The 21,622-nt window shown below is 35.2% G+C and overlaps 1 protein-coding gene across 1 annotated transcript; it reads right to left on the bottom strand.

Annotated features, from left to right (window-relative positions):
- LOC109715282 (leucine-rich repeat receptor-like serine/threonine-protein kinase BAM1) lies at positions 4,104–8,055 on the bottom strand. Its single transcript, XM_020240218.1, has 2 exons — positions 5,369–8,055; positions 4,104–4,919 (listed from the first exon to the last, which is right to left on the bottom strand). Exons 1-2 carry the CDS (start codon positions 7,920–7,922, stop codon positions 4,426–4,428), a joined length of 3,048 nt encoding a protein of 1,015 aa, XP_020095807.1. The 5' UTR covers positions 7,923–8,055; the 3' UTR covers positions 4,104–4,425.

Consider the following 21,622-nt stretch of genomic DNA (forward strand, 5'->3'; position numbering starts at 1 on the left):
TTCAAGTCGTATAGATTATGTTCAACAGTATCGATCATCGATTTGAAAGCTTCATCATCAAAAACAGGTACGTCCGGAAACTACTCCGAACTTAAGTTCTTAATTGCGCTAATCAAATTTCATTGCTGAGGTTTGTCTACAATGTGCTATTTAATATAGAATTGATGTAGCAGTTACCTGATATTCTAGCTATCAATTTAACTTTTTTTTTTTTCTTTCTGTTTAATATTTTATGGTATTGAAGTCAAAAACCCTAAACCCTAAATCAGTCCTTGGCAATAGGAGTGGAGTGTCCATGCTCCCAAAAAGCAATCCAACATGACCCTGTTTATCCCGTGGTGGGGCACACTATTATTCCATCAACAACTACTTAATAATTAACCAGGACAAATTGTACAAATATTATTATATCCAAAAAATCCAAATAACTTCACTTTAAATCGAAATTTAAACTAATTTTTTGGCCTTTTTTTTTTGCTACAATAAAAGCAAAACTATACCCTAATAAAAAAGTGGCCGGTAAAAAGATATTAATCACGGAATGATATTTGTGATTTACAAAGCGGATAATAAACTCCTTTAAAATTTATTTATACGCATAATTTTTTTTTTCTTCTTCTAAAATCAGTGGCAAAATATGCATGATTTTACGGAATCTTGACTTTAGAACCCGAGAAGATTGAAGATCTTTCCTTGAATTCAAAGCTTAGAAGCATAAATGAAGTAGGGATCATAAATTTTCTCTACAATAATAATATAATAATTAATAACATGTAACCTACCCATTGAGACTACATTTTTATTGCTATATATATNTATATATATATTTATTTATTTATTTATTTATTTATTTATTTATTTTATCATTAATTGGCATTAATGTACTACGGCTTAGATCATGGAAACCCATCCACAAATATCAATGCAAAAATGCCATTCATTAACGGATATAATTTTGAAAAAAAACAAATATATTATTATTATATTTGATTAAATATGATTTATTTTTATTAAATTATATATGCCAATTATGTTATTACTTTTTCTACAAAAAATAGTTGCCAAGATAAATTGTTCACAAGGCCCTGCTGAAAAAGCTATAAAAGTGTGACATAATGATTGATTTTTTTAAAAAATGTGCAATTTCTTTTCCTTTGAATCCTCATTATTCTCTAAATTGAAGCTAAAAAAGAAGGAAAAAAAATATTTAATTAAAGTTTATGATGTACATAGTGGCCTCTTAAATTAATAAGCATGGACACTGCACGCGTGCGACAGAATCCAACTATACTAGTGTTTAAAATTTTATTTTAATTATATCCTCGAAATAATAAATTGGTGATAATTATTCAAACGAAATAATTATATAGTACCTAGAATTAATGTTAACTAATTAATTATCAAGTTGGTTCCATAAAAGTAAACATTATTAATTTATATGCTGCATTCCCAAGTATCTCACAAATTTGGACCATTTTAAAAACAGGCTTCTAAATCAATTTCTCTGCTCTAAAAATAGCAGTACTAATTAATTGACAAATTAGACGCGTAAAACTATTAATACGGCAAAGTTGAAAAGAAGTTTCTAACTGAAAAATAAAAAATTTAACGATTTACGAACTGATTGTGAATAAAAATATATATATATTAATAGTACTTTTTCAAACAGCTTTATTGATGCATTATATTATATTCCATCATTATTTTAAGTCATGCTTAATTATAATGTTGACTCGACTTTAAAGTTGATGCTTTTTCGAAATTTAATTATTAACTAGTCTTTATAATTGTACTTGGTTGCCTCTACTTTTTCTTTTTTTTTTCCTCTCCTTTGTTGTGAGAATTACAATGCATAGGATATGCATGTTTTGTTGAGTCCATTAACCTAATTTATACACATCTATTTTTTTCAAAAAAATAATTAAAAAAGAAGATCATTCCTTATATAATCCTTTATTTCACCAAAAAATAAGGTTACTAATATTATTCACACTTTTAGTAGGGAAAAAAAAAAGAAGGTAGAATTAATATATTGCATAATAGTGGGTGAATTGCATATATTAGCTTCTTTGATTGAATTAATGGCACTCTCCAATGCACTTGTCTCTTATAGGGAACTACAAGCCCATCAATGAACATAAATCAAGGTGTATAAATATTAAAAAGAAGAGACAAAAATTTCTTAGAGCCCTAGAAATAGTGCTTGTGTTGGATTGTACAGTAACTTTTTCTTGGGAATTAAATTGTTACATCAATCTAAGAGTAGGAAATATGGCATGCACCATGAGCTCTCTTAGCTCAAATTTCTATTATTTTTATTTAATTTTTTTTTAATATGAGCTGAAATATTTAAGGCTTCTTATGAAATTACAAGCAAGTTGCATAATGTATTGTAAGAAAGTACAATAAAAGAAATATTATAGTTATTTTTGTTGAAATATGTTTTAGGGTCTATTGAAAAATAAAAAATTAGTTCTCCAAATGCTATTGTTCCATTTTTTTCTTTTTGTCAAATAATATTAGAGCAAGATCATTATGATGAAAATGCTTAAAGATAGCAGATTCTAGATAGGAAAACAACATATTTACCTGAACTATAAATCACTTTGAATCTATTACGCAAACTTTCAAAATTTTGATATGACTCTCTTATCTTTCAATTTTTTTGATTTGAGCCAGTTAATGGCACTTTGATTTTAAAATTTGAATTTCTTGTTTATTTTTACAGACTTGGTTAATATAATTTATACAATTCTTGCTATTTAAACTAATATATTTTAATAAATTTATAGTTGTAAAAATTGTATAAATTATACTAATTAAATCTATAAAAATAAATGATACACTCCAAATGTAAAATTAAAATATTATTACTCGACTCAAATTAAATAAATTTAAAAAATAAATAGTAAAAATAAAATTTTATAAAGATCAGAGAATAAAGTTAAAATAGTATGCAGTAGGGATAAATTCTATTCATTTTTACCACAAGTAAATTTCGCCATCACAATCAAACCGCAACATATTACCTCTGTTTTCGATTCTTTTACTCTTCATCTAGTACGGGCCCACTTATATCTTAAGTACGGCGTAATTTTTCCCTACATTTGGTCCACCACGTCAGCAGTGGACCGCCAAAATAATTCACCCTCCACCTCATTCCATCTTGAATATAACATCACTCACTTTCTAATTCTTATAATTAAACACAACTTTTTTTATAAATTAATGGTGATTTCAAAGAAGAAAAAAAGAAACTAAGCGTAGAAATAGGATGATGTGTATCAGTGTAAATTTAAGATGATCAGCAACATATTACCTCTTTGAGAAAATATTACTTGCGTTAGTTTAATATAACTTATTATTTGTCTCACCGCTTCTTTAATCTTCACTATTTTTTTAAAAAAGAAAAAAAATTTAAAATTTTGAAATGCAAATTTTGTAAATGGATAAGGATGACGTGGTGGACCAGGTCCAAGTAATAATTCCTTAGTGGGCTCTGTGGAAAGAATCCCACAATTACTACACGCTAGTACAAATTCTAATAATGGGGTTGGGGGGGATGGAGTTTTATGACCACGCCCATCACATTCATTTATTTCTTCGTTGACCCCTCAACAGGAAATTAATATACGAATACGAGAACGCATTCCAATTTGAAGGAACTTTCTCTCTCATTTATTGCTCTCTCCACCTCTTCTCATACATAAGTGTGTGTGTGTGTGTGTGTGTATATTTATACACACACATTTGTATTCCTGTGTTCTTGGAAATTGAGAGATCTCCCTCTTACAAACATTAATTACTTTATTTATGGCTAAAATTGACAGGTTATAATAGCTGAAATGTCCATTCTTAGTTTAATTTATGTTGAAAAACGAAAGAAGAAAAAAAAAAAAAAAAGAGGAGTAATCTCTCAAAAGCAAAGGAAACAAATTCAAGTTGGTAAACCCCCAACTTTTTTCCTACTGATTTTCTGGAATTCAAATGCGGACTCCTCTTTAAAACTGAAGGATCCGTCCCTGTAGTAGAGGAATAGTCGTGTGTCCAATGTCAAAAAGGATGTGTGTGGAGATTAGAGGATTTGCGCCACGAAAAACTCGCAGAATATGCGATAGTCACCGATTATTGCGGTAATCTGAGTACAACAGAAGTTCAAGTACTGCTCAATCACCTTTCTAATTGCAGCAATTATACCCAAAACTGACATTTAAAGTGAGCAACAGCAAAAGATAAAGAAAGAGACCAAACAACCTGAAAGCCAAAAAGAGAAAAAAGAAGAAGAAAAAAGAAACCCCACCAGATTTGTATGTACAAAGACAGTTCATAAACCCACAAGATTAGACCCCATAACTCCAGTAAAATGAAAAGAAGATAAAGTAAAAAGGGACCCAATAACCAAACTTGCTAACAACTAAACCCTTATTAGATGCTAAGAAGATCCGGCGGCGACGATGACGACGACGACTGCGGAGCTGCAGTCGCTGCCGCGGGCGCAGCAGCGTCCTCCCCCTCGGCCTGCTGCTGCTCTTTGCTCTCCTTTGCAGCCGCTTCTGCGGAGGCTTCGCCGTCTCCTTTAACCGGATCCTCTACCTGCTTAGCACTGGTCTTGGGGGCTTCGCTCAGCATCTGAACCACTTCTCTCATCGTCGGCCGCTCGACGCTCTGCTCCTCGACGCAGAGCATCGCCACGTAGAACACGTGCTTTACTTCGTCGACGGGCACGGTCGAGAGCCTCGGGTCGAGGATCTTGGCCACTTCCTCCTTGTTCGAGTCGGTCATCTTCCGGACCCATTGGACGATGTCGACCCCGTCGCCGAACTCCCCCACCGGCTTCCTCCCGCTCACCAGCTCGAGCAGAACAACTCCGAAGCTGTACACGTCGCTCTTCTCGTCGACCTTCAGCGTGTAGGCGTATTCTGCGGACCGGACCCATCCATCCGTAGAGAAAATTTATCGAACAGTTGATGATATTATACAACAACAAATCAACTAAATAAATGTAGAGATATTAGATAATTGGTGTCTAATACTTGGGCGCGCATCAGTAATGACATTTGTGGGCCAAATTGCAAACGACAGAATTATTTAGTGGTCAAAGAGAAATTGGTATTTTTGACGGCCACGTTCATGTGTGGGGCCACTCAATTCAACAGTAGGAGGCGTGGACGATGATTATTTTTTTGGTATCTTTTCGATTGAATTCGACAATATAACAGTTATCTCTGATATTAACATCTAAGTTATCTCTGATATTAACATCTGTTACCGCTGAATCGCTGATGATGTTTGTTGTTGATTGTTATTGGCAAGGAATTAATTAATTAATGAGTGAATGAGTGAATGAGTTAGGATGATGATGATTTACCGGGGGCGATGTAGCCGTAGGAGCCGGCGATGGCGGACATGCACTCGGAGGCGCCGGAGTCCTGGAGGAACTTGGCGAGGCCGAAGTCGGCGACGTGGGCTTCGAAGGCGGAGTCGAGGAGGATGTTGTTGGACTTGACGTCGCGGTGGAGGATGAGCGGGGAGCAGTCGTGGTGGAGGTAGCAGAGGCCCTTGGCGGCCTCCACCGCGACCTTGCGGCGCGTCTCCCACTGCAGGTGGCCGCCCTTCTTGCCGTGCAGCACCTCGCCCAGGCTGCCGTTCGGCATGTACTCGTAGACCAGCAGGTTCGTCTCCCGGTTGGCGCAGAAGCCCAGCAGGCGCACGATGTGGCGGTGCCGGATGCGGCCCAGGGTCTGGATCTCCGCGGAGAAGCCGTGGTCGCCGTTGGGCATGGAGCCCTTGTACACGATGCCGGCGCCGCCCTTGCCGATGATGTTCTCCTCCTTGAGGCAGTTCAGCACGTCGTCGCACGTGAAGTCCAGGCGCTGGAACGCCGTCAGCTTCCAGGCGCGGGCGTCGCTGGCCTTCTTGATCGACCGGGCCTTCAGGATGGCCGCCACGGCGAACGCGATGGAGCAGAGCAGGAGCCCGATCACCAGCAGCAGCTTGAAGCTGCTGGAGAGCGAGCCCCGCCCGCGGGCGCCGCGGGACCCGTCGCCGCCGCCGCCGCCGCCGCCGCCGCCGCCGCCGGAGGAGGAGGACGAGCCGGGGGGGCAGGGGCCGAGGTAGGGCCCGCAGAGCCCCGGGTTGCCGAGGAACGACGTGGCGTTGAAGTAGCTGAACTGGCCGGTGCCCGGGACGAGGCCGGAGAGGTTGTTGTAGGAGAAGTCGACGGCGGTGAGGCTCTGCATCGCGGCGATCGACGCGGGGATGGCGCCGTCGAGGCGGTTGCGCGACAGATTCAGGTAGTTGAGGATGCGCATTTGGGTGATCTCGCCCGGGATCTCGCCGGAGAGGTTGTTCCGGCTCAGATCCAGGTAGGTCAGCAGCCTGCACCGGCTGATCTCCGGCGCGATCGGCCCGGAGAAGGTGTTGCCGCTGAAGTCGATCTTGGAGAGCTGCTGCAGCCGCCCGATCTCGCGCGGGATGGCGCCGGAGAAGCGGTTCTGGTCGAGGAGCAGCTTCTGGACCCCGGAGAAGCTGCCGACGGAGCCGGGCAGGGGGCCGGAGAGGCGGTTGTTGGAGAGGCAGATCTCGCCGAGGTTGGTCGAGTTTCCGGAGGTCTCCGGGAACCCGCCGGTGAGGAGGTTGTCCTGGAGCTCGACCTGGGTGAGCTCGGGGAGGTCGAGGAGGCCGCGGGGGATGGAGCCGTTGAGGTAGTTGTCGCCGAGGCGGACGCGGGTGAGGGAGGCGCAGCGGCCGAGGGAGTCCGGGATGGGGCCGAAGAGGAAGTTGCCGAGGGCGATGAGGGTGTGGAGCCGGTTCCCGGCGCAGAGCTCGGGGGGCAGCGACCCGGTGAGGCGGTTGGAGGAGAGGTCCAGGAGCTGGAGCCGGGCGCTGCGGCCGAGCCCGCGCGGGACGGCGCCGGTGAAGTTGTTCTCCCAGAGCTGGAGCACCTCCAGGGCGGGGAGGTCGGCGACGAAGGCGGGGACGGCGCCGAAGAGGCGGTTGCGGAAGAGGTTGAGGAGGGTCAGGTTGCGGAGGCGGGCGAAGGAGGGCGGGATGGGCCCCGAGAGGGCGTTGTTGGAGAGGTCGAGGGACTTGAGGGAGCGGAGCTCGCCGAGCTCGTCGGGGATGGGCCCGGAGAAGGCGTTGACCTGGAGGAAGAGGGTGTCGAGGCTGAGGAGGCGGCCGAGCTCCGGGGGGAGGGGCCCGGAGAGGCCGCAGTTGGCGGCGTCGAGGCGGACGAGGGTGGAGATGTTGCCGAGCTCCGGGGGGAGGCCGCCGACGAAGGAGTTGTAGTAGCCGAGGTAGAGCTCGCGGAGGCGCGGGAGGGAGCCGAGGGAGGCCGGGAGGGGCCCGGAGAGCTCGTTGCCGGAGAGGGCCAGGTACTCGAGGCGGGGGAAGCGGGAGTAGGCGGCGGGGACGGAGCCGGAGAAGAAGTTGCCGCCGAGGTGGAGGTGGCGGAGGGAGGGGAGGTGGGAGAGCGGGGGGAGGGCGCCCGAGAGGTTGTTGTTGTAGAGGTCGAGCACGCGGAGGGTGAGCGGGAGCGCGAGGGCCACGGAGGAGGGGAAGGAGCCGTTGAGCCCGTTGTTGGAGAGGTTCAGGACGAGGAGGCGGGGGAGGAGGGTGAGCGAGGCCGGGAAGGGCCCGGAGAGGTTGAGGGAGGAGATGTCGAGGGACGCGACGGCGCGCGGGGACCCGACCCGCGCGGGGGGGGAGCAGGACACCCCGCGCCACGACGCGCAGGGCTCCGACGAGCTGGCGTTGGACCACGACGCGAGCGCGCCCGAGGGGTCCGCGAGCGCCGACCTCACGGCCAGAAGCGCCGCCACCTCGGCCGCCGCCGGCGACGCATCCTCCGCCGCGCCGCCGCCGAGGACGACGACGACGAAGAAGAAGAGGAGGAGGAGGAAATGGCAGGGGAAGCGCATTTTGTAAGTTCTCTCTCTCTCTCTCTCTCTCTCTCTCTCTCTCCCCCTCTCGCTTCTCTTTACCTCTCGAGTCTATATATCTCTTCGTTGCTTCGTTTGGATTATATTGCGTCGAACGAATGGGGGGGAAAAGAGAGTGTGGTGGGAGAGTGGGAGCGCGAGTGTTCTGTTTTAAGTAGGGCGGATCCGGGGCGTGGACCCCACCTCCGCCCATTTATCTCTGAATTTGAAACGAGTTACTTTTGTTTTTACTTATTTACCGTTTTATTCGCGTCGGGTCAAATCAAGAGTAAAGTTTTAATAAAGTTTTGATAAGTCATAATAAATTAAGAAAAGATCTCTGCGGGACAGAAGCTTTATTAGTTAAGATCCATTTTGCATTCTTAGGGGTGTTTGGGCCTATCTTTTAAAAAATACTTTTGGGCTGAAAAATGATTTTCGGCTCAATAGAGCATTTGGTAACTCGATTTCAAAATCTAATTTTATTTTTTTAAATCAAAAAATTAATTTTAAAGGTCTCAGAATCATAAGCAGAAAAAAGCTGCTTCTTGAAATCTGATTCTGATTTTGGATTTAAACTTCAAATTTTTATTTTTTTTTAATTTCAATATTTAAATCTAAATTTAATTTTAATTTTTAATTTTTAGATTCATTTTTGAATTTTTAAATTCTAACTTTTAAATTTTAAATTTTAAATTTTGAAAAATAGATTTCAAACTTTAATTTTTAAATTTTAATTTTAAATTTCAAATCTCAAATTTTAGATTCTGAAACATTTTAAAATTTAAATTTAATTTAAATTTTTAAATTTAAAATTTAGATAAATTTAAATTTGATATTTATATTTTAAATTAAATGTAAAATTTTAAATTTTTAAATTTTAAATTATAATTTTTAATCTTCAAATATAATTTTAATTTTTATAATTTAAATTTAAATATTCAAATTTTAAAATTAAATTAAATATTCAATTTTAAATTTAATATTTAATTTATAATTATTTTCAAATTTAAAATTTAAAATTTGAAATTTGAAATTTAAAATTTAAATATATTTTAAAATTAAAATTTTATATTTAAATTTCATAATTATTTATATTTTACTTTTAATTTTAATTTTTAAATTTCAAATTTTACATTTATATTTTAAATTTAATTTTTAAATTCTAAATTTAAAGTTGAAATTTTAATTTTAATTTATATTTTTATAAATTAAAATTTATATTTAAAATTCATAATTATATATATTTTAATTTATATTATATTTTTATTTTAAATTTCATAATTATTTTAAATTTTAAATTTTAAAATTTAAATTATTTTTTAAATTAAAATACTAAATTTTAAATTTTGTACACTTTTGAAATTTAAATATTTTAATTTTAATTCAAATTTAAATTTAGATTTTAAATTATTTTAAAATAAAAATTAATAAAAATATTAATTTATACAAACATCAAAAAGAATTTGCCAAACAGCTTTTCAAAATCACTTTAGACAAATCACTTTTATCTAAACTCTGCCAAACGCTCTACAATTTTTAGCCAAAATTACCTCTCCAAACCGAAATTACTTTTGCAGAAATTACTTTTTCAGAAGGTAAGCCAAACAAGCCCTTAGTTTTAACTTTTAAAAGTTGAGACGTGGGGGGTAAAAATTGAATGGACATAGTGTACAAACTAGCATTTTTGAAGACACTTCGGATGGACATCACGTGGCTTGTAGGCACTCATCTCACCGTCCTTTTTTTCTTTCTCTACTTCTTTCTCTCTCTAAAAAAATGACGTTTTTTTTTATTTTATGAGAAAAAAAAAAGTAGTAGTGAAATAGGCGTCTGCGACTGCGAACCACATGGCGCCCATCCAAAGTGTCCCCAATAATACTAATTCGGACACCATGTCCATATAATTTTTGCCGGGAGTTGGGAGGAGTCTGAGAGGGGAGAGAAGAGAAAGTGAAAAGTGGTTCCAATCTTAACACTTTAGCATCCTAGGAATGAATAAGTTTCTATTAACTTCATCAATTAATTTTAATATATAATTTTTTTTGAAAAATTGTTTAAATTTTTGAATGAGTAAATGCGAGACCACAAATAGCATGAGAGGGTGACGAGAAACTATTGGCTGGACCTGGTTCACAGCATCATCATGAAGAGATCTGCCATTTATTTTATTCTAGAGTTAATTTAATACAATTTCTTATAAATATATAAAATAGCAAGTATATTTCTATAAAATTCAACCTTTTATATTTATCTCTACAAAAGTCCAATAATATTTATATTCGCTCCTCTGGTTTGTTAATGTTAAATCATTATTTATTTTTTAATATAAAATGAGTGAAATGACATTTCTATCATCACAACAATGTCCCTCCAAAAGTCCCAACTTCTAGAATTATAGAGAATGTCCTTTCAAATTTTTCAACAATTATTTTTTTTTCTACCATTACAGATAATATAAGAGAGGTAAAAAATTAATTTATCACATTCATTAATCAAGATTAAGTATTTTATTTATAGTTAATTATTTTTTTAACGGATCCCAACAGTATGGTTATATTTGAAATGTTAGAACTTTATAGGAATAAACATAAAAAATTGAATACTATATAGATATATCTGCTATTAGATGCGATTACGTGGTCAATGAAAGCTGTATGTAATTAACTATTTATTCTAATTCTTTCACATTTAAAAAATTGCCGGCGCTCACTAAATTTTTATTTTAGAAAATTTAAAATTTATTATTAAATTTTTACATTTTTATTTAATTTGATGGGTGTTGATTAGGGCTGGCAAACGAGCGAGCCGGCTCGTGTTCGACTCGTGTTCGGCTCGATATTCGGCTCGCTCGAGCTCGACTCGAAATTAAATGAGCCGAGCTTGAACAAAATAAAAGGCTCGAAATTCATTTTAAGCCGAGCTTGAGTATTACTCGGCTCGTTCGAATTAGGCTCGAAAAGCTCGAAAAGCTCGAATATATATATATATATATATATATAACTAGGCTTCTATACTATTAATAGCACCAAGTCATTGGTGCTACCAAGTTTTGGCCATTGGATTAAGAGATGTGCGGTTAACATGAGGTGGGCCCCCTAGGGTTGAGTGGGTGGTTGGTTAAATAATATGATCTAACGGGTGAAAATGATCAAAAGGGTAGATTTAACGGCGAAAAACTTGGTAGCACCAAGTGCTTTGTGCTATTAATAGCATAGTAGCCGGACTCTATATATATATATATATATATATAATGTATTTTAATTATATATAGACTTTAATTTAATTTGGGCCATTATTGTTGGCCCATAAAATAAACCCAATAAGTACAACCGTGCAATTGAGCCCAACTCTAAATTTACATAACACACTCTCTTTTTCAGACTTTCATTTTTGTACATAACTCTAAAACATGATAACATTCAAATTTTCAAATTCCTAATTTTTTCCCTCTCTCTCTCTCTCTCTCTCTCTCTCTCTTTGACCCTCACCCGGTCAGGCAGTCACCCTAGCTCATATTTCTTACAATTATTTTGTATTTTGAACTATTGGATATGTTGCATCAAATTATTGGTAATGTTCTATAAAAATTAAACTATTGATTATATAATGTCGAGAATTTCAATCGGCCCGTTTAGAGCTCGAGCTCGGCTCGACTCGAAATTAGGCTCGCTCGAGCTCCGCTCGAATTAATTTCAAGCCGAGCTTGAGCCTAGATTTAGGCTCGAAATTAATTTCAAGCCGAATTTGAGCTGACATAAGCTCGCTCGAGCTCGGCTCGTTTCCACCCCTAGTGTTGATTGTATAGGGGTTCAATCACAGATAATGTGGCGGACAAGGTCCACGGCATAATATTTTCCTTTTCTCGATGAGTCAATTTAAAATTTTGATTACATAAATTAAATTAGTGGATATCTTAGGCTTTTTTTTTATTCGAGTCTTTTTTCTGCGTATTACTATTTTCCGTTTATCCTATCGAGGATTGCTTTGGCCACTGCTTTTGGTTGGTCTTTTAAATTCCCTTTCCGGGAACTACGAAATGGAACCTGCTCTTGTCCTGTAGCGTTACTTATACACAGTTTAGTACTTGGCCATTTTGTACATTAAAAACAAGCTAGGATACACATATAAAGAGAAATGTTAGAATACAAAAATAATTGGGAAGCGTATTGTGAATAGAAAATCTAACCGTATATTGAGGAATAGATTTGACTTAATATTCAAAAGCATTACCTTGGAACTGATGGTTGATTAAGCAGATTATTTTCTTAAATGAAAATTGATATTAATTACCATATTGTCAGAATATATTTAATATATTTGGAACGCAAAACTTAATTTTTATAGTACGTCCAAGCATCTATAGTTATGAAACTTTTGTATATATTTGAAGAGCTAATCCGCTTCATTAATTTATTTCTTTTAAATGAATTAAGTTAGATATGTAAAACAACCAAATTTTGAATTTAGAATTTTAAATACCAATCATCACATTTTTAACCAACTGTGTTAGGTACAGTAAATTATCCGTTGACAAATATTGCGAACAGAACTTTTTGATTAAGACCGACCGTCTCTAGCGCAAGTGACAAAGGGCTCGATGGTTAGTACCCGAGGTCCTAAGTTCGAATCATAATTGGTTCACATTTTTAGCTAAATTTATTTCTAAATAAAATAAACAAAGCGGGTAGCATGCTACTTATCTCTCTCAAAAAAAAAAAAAACTCTTTGATTAAGCATTGATTTTGTTGGGGGGCGTTTGGTTTCCCGTAAAAATGGTTAGAAAATTTTTTCTCAGTTGAAAATTAGCGTTTGATTTGACGTAAACATTTTTTACACAAAAATTTATTTTATGGATTCTAAGGAAAAGCAAGCTTTTTGTTTTCGCCGAGATAAAACAAAAACTCACCATGAAAAATCACGGCTCATGCTCTTCCTTGAATTGGGATCCACAAGCTCATGTAAGAGCTCGTGGACCGAGGTGAGTGGTCCACACTGGACCACTCACCTATATATATATATACTATTTTATTTATAAATATATAATAATTTATTTTATAATATTAAATATATATTATTATTAGAGTTAGGCTGGTATACTACCAGTAACACGGAGGCATCCGTGCTACTAAGTTGTTTTCAATGATCCGGCTTTCAAATCGACGATCGGCTCCGTTAGACTTAATCTACACTATTAAAAGTATTTGGAAACTAAATTTCATAATTTTTCGACATCATTTATCTAGTGATCAAAAGGTCTCAAAATTGATGATTTTAATGACAAATGTTATGTGTTTGTGAATTTAGCGTGTAAAACAATCCAAATCTGATGAAATTTTTATAAATTTTTTTTTTCACTATTTAGAGAAAAATCAGTATCTCTGATTTTAAATTCAAGTTTTTTTATGATCATTTTTTATGAGATTTTTATTTTCAGCCGCTCATTTTTAGACTACTCGTTTAATAGGTAAATGATGCCGAAAAATTATGAAATTTAGTTTTCAAATACTTTTAATAGTGTAGATCAAGTCTAACGGAGCCGATCGTCTATTTGGAAGCCGCATCATTAAAAACAATTTGGTAACACGGAGGCTTCTGTGCTGCAAGTATACTTAGCTGGCTCTTATTATTATTTATATATATTATATATTTATTATATAATTATTATTAAAATTATCTGTTATAAATATAAACTATAATAATTAAATATATTATGATAATTATTTATATTATATAATATATATATATATATATATATATATATATTATATATAATATATATATATATATATATATATATATATATATATATATATAATATAATAGGAGAAAAATATATATAATGTTTTCATAAATAGCATAATAATAATTATATTATATATTAATAATATATATAATAAAAAATATATTAAATAGTTTTCTATTCTTTTTCTTTTCTTTCAACCAAACAACCATCACGGAAAACTTCTTTTTTTTTTCTTACAAAGCAAACACTAAACGACGTAAAACTTTTTTTCCACCGAAAATTTTTCTTTCATAGTTTTACGTGGAACCAAACACATCCTAAGTCATTCAAGCGTGCTGGTCTTGCAAATCTTCTAAGTTTCTAAAGCTTATTCTAGATTTTTATTATGTATCATAATCCTTCTTTATTTTCTATTATATTTTTCTCTGTCTTTCTTCTTTCTTGTTTTTTTTTTCCCCCCCTACTTTTCCAATTCTGTTTTTAGACAGAGCAGTAGGCAGGACTATTTACTGCAGAATGAGCCGAGCAGAGATTAGTGAATGGGCTTCCATGAACTGGTCCCGCTACCATCCTGCTGGGTGCCAAATTTTGTTCAACATTAACTCCTGTTCCCAATCATTCATGTCCTTCAAATTTAATGGTACTGATCGAGTAAAATTGAGGTAACCAAAGGTCTAAATGAGCTTTACTTACTAAGTAATCGACTTCACATATTAACTAGTAGGTAAAAATGTACAAAACTTACATGAACTATGAATTATTTTGAATCGGCCATCCAAACTTTTAAAATTTTGATTTTACTACCCAGCCTGTTAATTTATTTGATTTGAATTATTCAATGGCATTTCATTTCAAAATTTGAGTTCATTACTTAATTTAATAAAATTATAGTTGCAAGAATTGCATGAAATATATTAACTAGACCTGTGAAGATAAACAACACATTCAAAGTTTAAAATTGAAGTTTTGTTGGCAGGCTCAAATGAAATAAATTGAAAAGTTGGATAGCCAAATCAAAACTTTGAAATATTTAATAGTCAAATTAAAATGATTCATAGTTTAATTAAGTAAGTTGTATATATTTTTTAATAGAGCTACTATATTTTCCGAAGAATAAGAGTGTTTCCTACTTTTTTTGCTATTGAATCAACCTTTTTGACCATTTCTGATCTTTGGATTAATATTATTATCCTAGTGGAAGTGTGGAACCACTCAATTCTAGAGAGACCACTATTATCCCGACCCTACAATTCTTAATTCAAAAGCCAAAAAAATAGAACTACTATATTTTCGGAAATATAAGACACTTGGTACATTCAACTTTTTGACTCTTGGATTAACTCCTTTAAACATTTCTGACTTTTGTATTAATATTATTATACTAAAGAAATCACTCATGAAAGCACCAAATTTTTTATATTTTCGATAGTATAATAACTCTACGCTATATTTTAACCTAAATAATATAACTCCAAATAGGAGGTATGATAAACTTTTTTTGGTGCCTTTTTAGTAATGCCAGCTGCTTTTCACTTTTGCTTTTAGAATATTCACCACTATTGAAGCCTGATTCTTTTATTACAATGAAAACAATATATATATATATAATATATAATATATAATATATATATATATATATAAAGTTGAGTTAAAATATTATTGTAGCATATAAGTTATATGTGTACCATTTATTTTTTATGATGAAGCTTCAAAATCAACGATCGGTATCATTAAATATGATCGATACCACTTGAAATATCTAGAAATTAAATTTTAAATATTTTCAATTTTGTTCTCTTGTCTATAAAGTGGACAAAAAAATAAACGGCTGAAAATAAATATTATTTAAAAAGTGATAATAAGAGTCTTGTAATCTAAATCAAAAGTATAGATCTTTTTCTAAATAGTTTTAAAAATTTTCTAAGCAAAATTCAATTGGTTTAAATATCTTTACACTGTTAAACGAGAAAATATCTTATATCGACTACTAAAATTATATATTTTGAAACCCTTTGATCATTAAACCAATGATATCGAAAAGATTTGAAATTTGGTTTCTGAATAATTTAAGAAATATATATCATGTTCAATGGCATCGATCATAGATTTGGAAGCCCTATCATCGAAAATAAATAGGTGACAACGGTGCACGTATACTACTAATAGCATTCCAGCTCAACTATGTATATGTATATATATATCAAGCAGGCCCTATGTTGCATGCTGGAGAACAAAAATTGTATATTTCAGGAAATTTCTCGCTTGCTACTTATAAATACAATTCACAATCATTTTAAGCAAGGGCAACTACGAGTTTGGCTCGGATAAAGGCGTATTAATTAACTAGTTTATAGAAACTACAATCGTACACTGCATTTTAAACAATAAAATTAAAGTATGATTATACATACATTTCATGTGTTAAATAAAATTCCAGCTGCATATATAAACATGCTGGTGCGATGTTTCTGCTTGTCGTCGTGCATTATGGACTCATATATGTAGTGGAATTAAGCGTAACGTCGCAGAGGACGAGAGGAGAGAAGCAGCAGCAGCAGCAGCAGCAGAAAAGGAAAACACCCCATGACATGATTTTGATTCAAAAAAGAGGCAGTCAAATTCTGAGTCCTCTGACACCTCACTCTGTGCATATTTTGATTACTGACAAAAATATTACAGCACAGACACTCAGAGAGAGAGAGAGAGAGAGAGAGAGAGAGAGAGAGAGAGAAGCAAGAGAGAGAAGCAAGAGAGAGATCAGAGAAATTAAACAGAGCAGAGCACGCCCCCCCTTCTCTCTCTCTGTAGTTCTCTCTCTCTCTCTCTAGTTTCTCTCTCTCTCTGTGAAAACTTCACTTGTGGTCCTCTCTCTCTCTCTCTCTCTCTCTCTCTCTCTCTCTTCTCTCTCTCATGGTCCCCTCGAAAGAAGCCTGGAAAATCCAGTGTCCTCTTATCCAAAGAAAATGACTAATCATGGTTCATAATTAAGCAACAACCATGCATCCAATTTATCCTTTGTATCCATTGGTCTCAACACGGTCCAGCATTTCCCATACATACTCTAATGTTAATTTCGTATAGTTCCTTATAAATATAGTGAATAATAAATATATTTCTACAATGTTGAATTTTTATCAAATATGTTTCTACTATTAGAATCCGTTAGTAAAATTTAGTTAAGCATAGATTAAATACTTAACCTTGATTATATTTTAACATTTTAACCCCTCTTATATTTATACTGTTATGACTTTTGGAGGGATATATTTGTGATAGAAAAATTGAAGATATAAACAGTTCTCTAACAGTAACAAATCAGAGTAACATATTTGAAAACATTCGAACTTTTATAAAAATATATTTGTCATTTATTATATTTACAGGAACTTGTATGAAATTAACCCTAAACTCTAGTTTAATATCTCAGGTTCGAATCTGGGACTTTATGTGGGCTGCTAATTAACTGCATTAATACCTACTGGTGCATGACTTCCTCAACTCCCTGATGTATCAGGCAACTTATCTCTTGAATTGATTCTAGCGGTCCAGAGCTGAAATACATTTATTAAATTGGCATAACTTGCAAAAGTTGAAAAGTACTGATTAAATAGAGTTATTATATGTTTACTAAAAAACACTATTAATTTTTCTTTTATTTATTTAACAAGAACTCTTGTATTTTCACCATGAGTGAAAAGGAAAAGTTGTAGATTTTTATCATGAGATGTGGAGAGGTGGAATCTCCATTCCAAAAATGAAGCCAAACTGGTTTTTAACTCATACCTCTTGGCTTCAGAAAAAGCTAGAGATGTGAGCCCATGAATGACCATGTGAGAGCTTTGAGACAGGTGAAAGAGATTCTCTCTGTCCCATATATATGTAGTGGGTTACACTATGCAACCTTGCAATAATAATAACCCTACAAACATTTAAGTATTTCTAGGGTTGCCTCTGCCTCTTTTGCCTACATTGTTGTTTTCTTCCTTATTAAAACTACTACTTAGACTAGTAGATTTTCTCACTTTGTGGTGTGTGTGCTTGCATGCATGAGTGATAAAATAATAAAAGATAAAAATGCATGGAGACCCACTCATTTACACCTTTCTTATCTAAATTGGAGATTTTCTTTAAGTCTTTAAAATTTAAAATTTTTATTATTTTTCAATATCATAGGTCCGATTCTGGACTAGGTATAAGTCGTACACCTTTCTTATCTAAGGACTCCAATTCTCCACTTGTCATATTATTTTTTTTAACTAAAATTCAAAGAATTTTTGTGAATCCTTAAGTTCCAAGAGTATAAGAATTATACCTATAAAAAGTGTGCGGATAGCATTTTTCATAAAATAAAGCTAAATTGCACTTTTGGCCCTCAAACTATGAAATCCGTGACATATTTTGTTTTCAAATTTTAATTTATTATAATTTCTCGCTCAAATTTTTTAGATGTTGAAACCAAACCCACAATTCAAGTTAATTGAATGAATAATGATACAGCATCTTTATTGTTCACACTGAATTCTGTAAAATTTGATTGTATCAATCAATAATATTTAAGTCTAAAAGCATAATAAATTAAAGTTTAAAAATTAATATGTCACACATTTTATAGTTTGAGATCCAACATTGCAATTTGGCCTAAAATTAATACACCCTCTAACTTAAGATATATATATATATATATATATATATATATATAGAGCAGGACTGCTGTGCTCTCAGGAGCTCCGTGCTCCTGAGCCGTTTTCGATGATGGAATTTCCGAATCGACGATCGGCTCTGTTAGACTTGATCTAGCATATTTGAAGTTTCTAGAAAATAATTTTTGCGATTTTTCAATATCATTTACCTAGCAATCGAAAGGATTCAAAATCTATAATTTTTAACGGCTGAAAATAAAAATTCTATAAAAAATTGTGATATAGCACTAAAATTTTCGATCAGAAATATTGATCTTGTTGTAGATAGTATAAAGAATTTTGTATCAAAATTTCATCTGATTTGAATACTTCTATACCGTTAAACTTGAAAACGGCAGATATCANTATATATATATATATATATATATATATATATATATATATATATATATATATATATATATAATGTCTCAAATATTGTGGTGGTTGTCTCCCATGTATGTATGAGTGGATGCCAACAACCACGTGACCACACCAAGAACGAGGTTGTGTGGCTCCACTGCCATAATATAAACTGTTTCTAGAAGAGGAAATTCTTTAGTACATTCTACGATTTTGCATGGACTATAAATCACGGAGAAACTATTGTATGTACCCTATTGTATGTACCCTGTAACCCTGCTCATTTCAGCTCAAATCAAAATGTTACTAAAATACAACTTAAAAAATCATTGCATAGGTCCTATAATACCTAAAAATATATATGTGATAGATATTATATGTTTTAGACGTTAAATAAGGCCGTTAAACATACGAGACTGTAAGTTCAATCCTTATTTTCAACATCTGTTTAATGGATTAAACTATTTACTCTAGCTTTTGTACAATGATATAATCCTATGTTAGCTCCTCCCATCATTTTTATAACATATATTTGTATCATCATACAAAAAGGAGTAACAAATAGAATTAATTAAGCAAATATAAAAGAGAAGGGTTAATTTCATATATGTCCCTGCAAATATAGTAAATTACAAATATATTCCTATAAAGTTTAATTTTCATATATTGCACCTACAAAAGTCTTAATATTTTTAAATATGTCTTGTCTCTATAATTTGTTATTGTTAAAACACTATCTATTTTATAAATAAAATGATCTTTTTACCATCACAAATATGTTCCTCTAAAAATTCCTCCAAAAATTCCAACTGTTAATTGAAGAGAGATAAAAAGGTCAATTCATCTCATTGACTAACTAGGGTTAAGTATTTTACCTATGGTTAACTAATTTTTTCTAATGGATCATAACGATAGGGACATATTTGAAAATATCAGGACTTTTACAGAAATAATATATAAAAATTGAACTTTGTAGGAATATTTTTGTAGTTTGCAAGAATCTGTATGAAATTAACCCAAAAGAGAAATACATGTAGACTCGAAAGGAAGCTTCAATTAGTTGTAAACATATTAGGAGAAAAACAAAGGGCAATAGAAAACATGGTCCCCAAAGGCAGGTTAAGTTGTGGTCCTATATATGGGACAAAAGATGATGAACCCACAAAGCTTTGCTGTTGCTTTACGCATAAAGCATGACTATGAAAGGAAAAAAAAAAAATTTCCAAACTAATCCAAACCTAATGCCTTTGTTGAACTGGCCATGTTGATGTGCAGGTCTCGATTTGATGTTGGTTTTATTTTGAAATTTATTGGCCAATAAAATGAACAGCATCCTTTGCTATTTTACTGATCATAGCAAGAGCTGTAATTTATGAAAAATAATGTTAACTAGTAAGATCAACTATTACAAGTAAATAAAAACTAACTCCCTTTTAAATTTCTAATCCATCTTTTGTGCAAATTACACTTCATTATTTGATTCCAAATCATTACAGTAACAGTATTATTATCTAGATTTCAAAATTCAGAGAATCTAGTACCATTTTTCCGTTCAGTTTTCTTTTGGAACTCTTCTTGTTATTCTCTGAATTCTTACCGAATTCGAAAGGTTTCGACCCTGTGAAATTCGTCGAAAATGCTGAACTTGTGACTACGGTCACAAGAAGAACATTGGCCTCCAAAAAGATTCCTAGACTCAACAAGTGCATGAAATAGTTGTGTTTCTGATTTGCTGACCAGTGCAGAAATACTGGGAAAATCTCTTCCAGCAAATTCACTTTCAGAAGATCCAATTAAGAGGCCCAAACTAGTTCTGTTTATGGGCCAGCCGACAGGCCGAATTTATCAAATTGTCCTCGTCAATTTTTTAAAAAAATAACATATTCAGATCCATCTCTTTTTGCGTGGCTTTTGAAACAACTTCTCCATTTCAGACGCATCTCACTAAGACACGTTCCTTACTATATATATGTGATGTGTATCGAAAGAAAACTTGTAATTAAATGGTGTACAATGTGCAACAGAAGAAGATATCTGCAAGCAGTAGAAGAGGATATCTACAAGATTCCAAGCTACATACATATCTTTGGCATAAATGCTGAGGTTCATTAGGAAAGAAAATTATTTCAGGAAAAAATAATTTGAAAGAATTTACTTACCCTCTACTTGTTAATATATATATAGAGGCCACCGATGAAGGGAGATACTAGGAAGAGATTAGAGAGTTCCAAAATGGCAAAAATGATGAGAATGTGTGCCGCAGAGATTGGTTGGGGTGATCGGGCTTTGTCGTTCATCGAGTCAGTTTGCGTAATGAGGTTCAGATTTCGATCCCGTGGGAGGTTTATGTTGTCCTCCTCTGCCACTCTTAGGATGGAAGTATGTTTTTATCTAAATCGTCTCACGTATCATATCTTAAAATTTTTCAAATTTATCGTAATACTGTGCCTATATCTTGTCAATATTCTATATTCGTATCTGAGTCTAAAGACTTGAGAATTTCTACAGTGAGTGTCTCATCTTTGTTTCAAGATCTTCCTAAGATTACGATTTCTCGTGGTGAATGGGAATAAAATCTCTTTCAGTTTCAAAACACAAATATCCAAAATGCATTGAAGTAACACTTCAATGCAGTTCATGATTTCAAGCCATTTATCCTCCTGTGATTATTTGTGTTAGTGTTTGATATTAGAAAAGAACTACTATCAAACAAACTTTTAACTAAATATTTTTTCACTGAATTCTGCAGGGTATATTTCCACCCATAAATTTTGTATAGAAGACAGGAATATTTGACACCGCAATAACACTCGCCTCCGCGAACCGACCTAGAGGATGTAGAGGCCAGAGAAAGCACATCAAAAGAATAAATTGTGACATCAAATACATGAGTGAAGACGATATCCAACTAA

The sequence above is a fragment of the Ananas comosus genome, linkage group 9 (assembly GCF_001540865.1).
Source record: "Ananas comosus cultivar F153 linkage group 9, ASM154086v1, whole genome shotgun sequence".
NCBI lineage: Eukaryota > Viridiplantae > Streptophyta > Magnoliopsida > Poales > Bromeliaceae > Ananas > Ananas comosus.

Excerpts from the sequence above, each read along its gene's own strand:
- LOC109715282 (XM_020240218.1), bottom strand. The coding sequence starts at position 7,922 with ATGCGCTTCCCCTGCCATTTCCTCCTCCTCCTCTTCTTCTTCGTCGTC. Across the intron at positions 4,920-5,368 it reads CTACGGCTACATCGCCCCCG|AATACGCCTACACGCTGAAG; the intron begins GTAAATCATCAT and ends TCCGGTCCGCAG.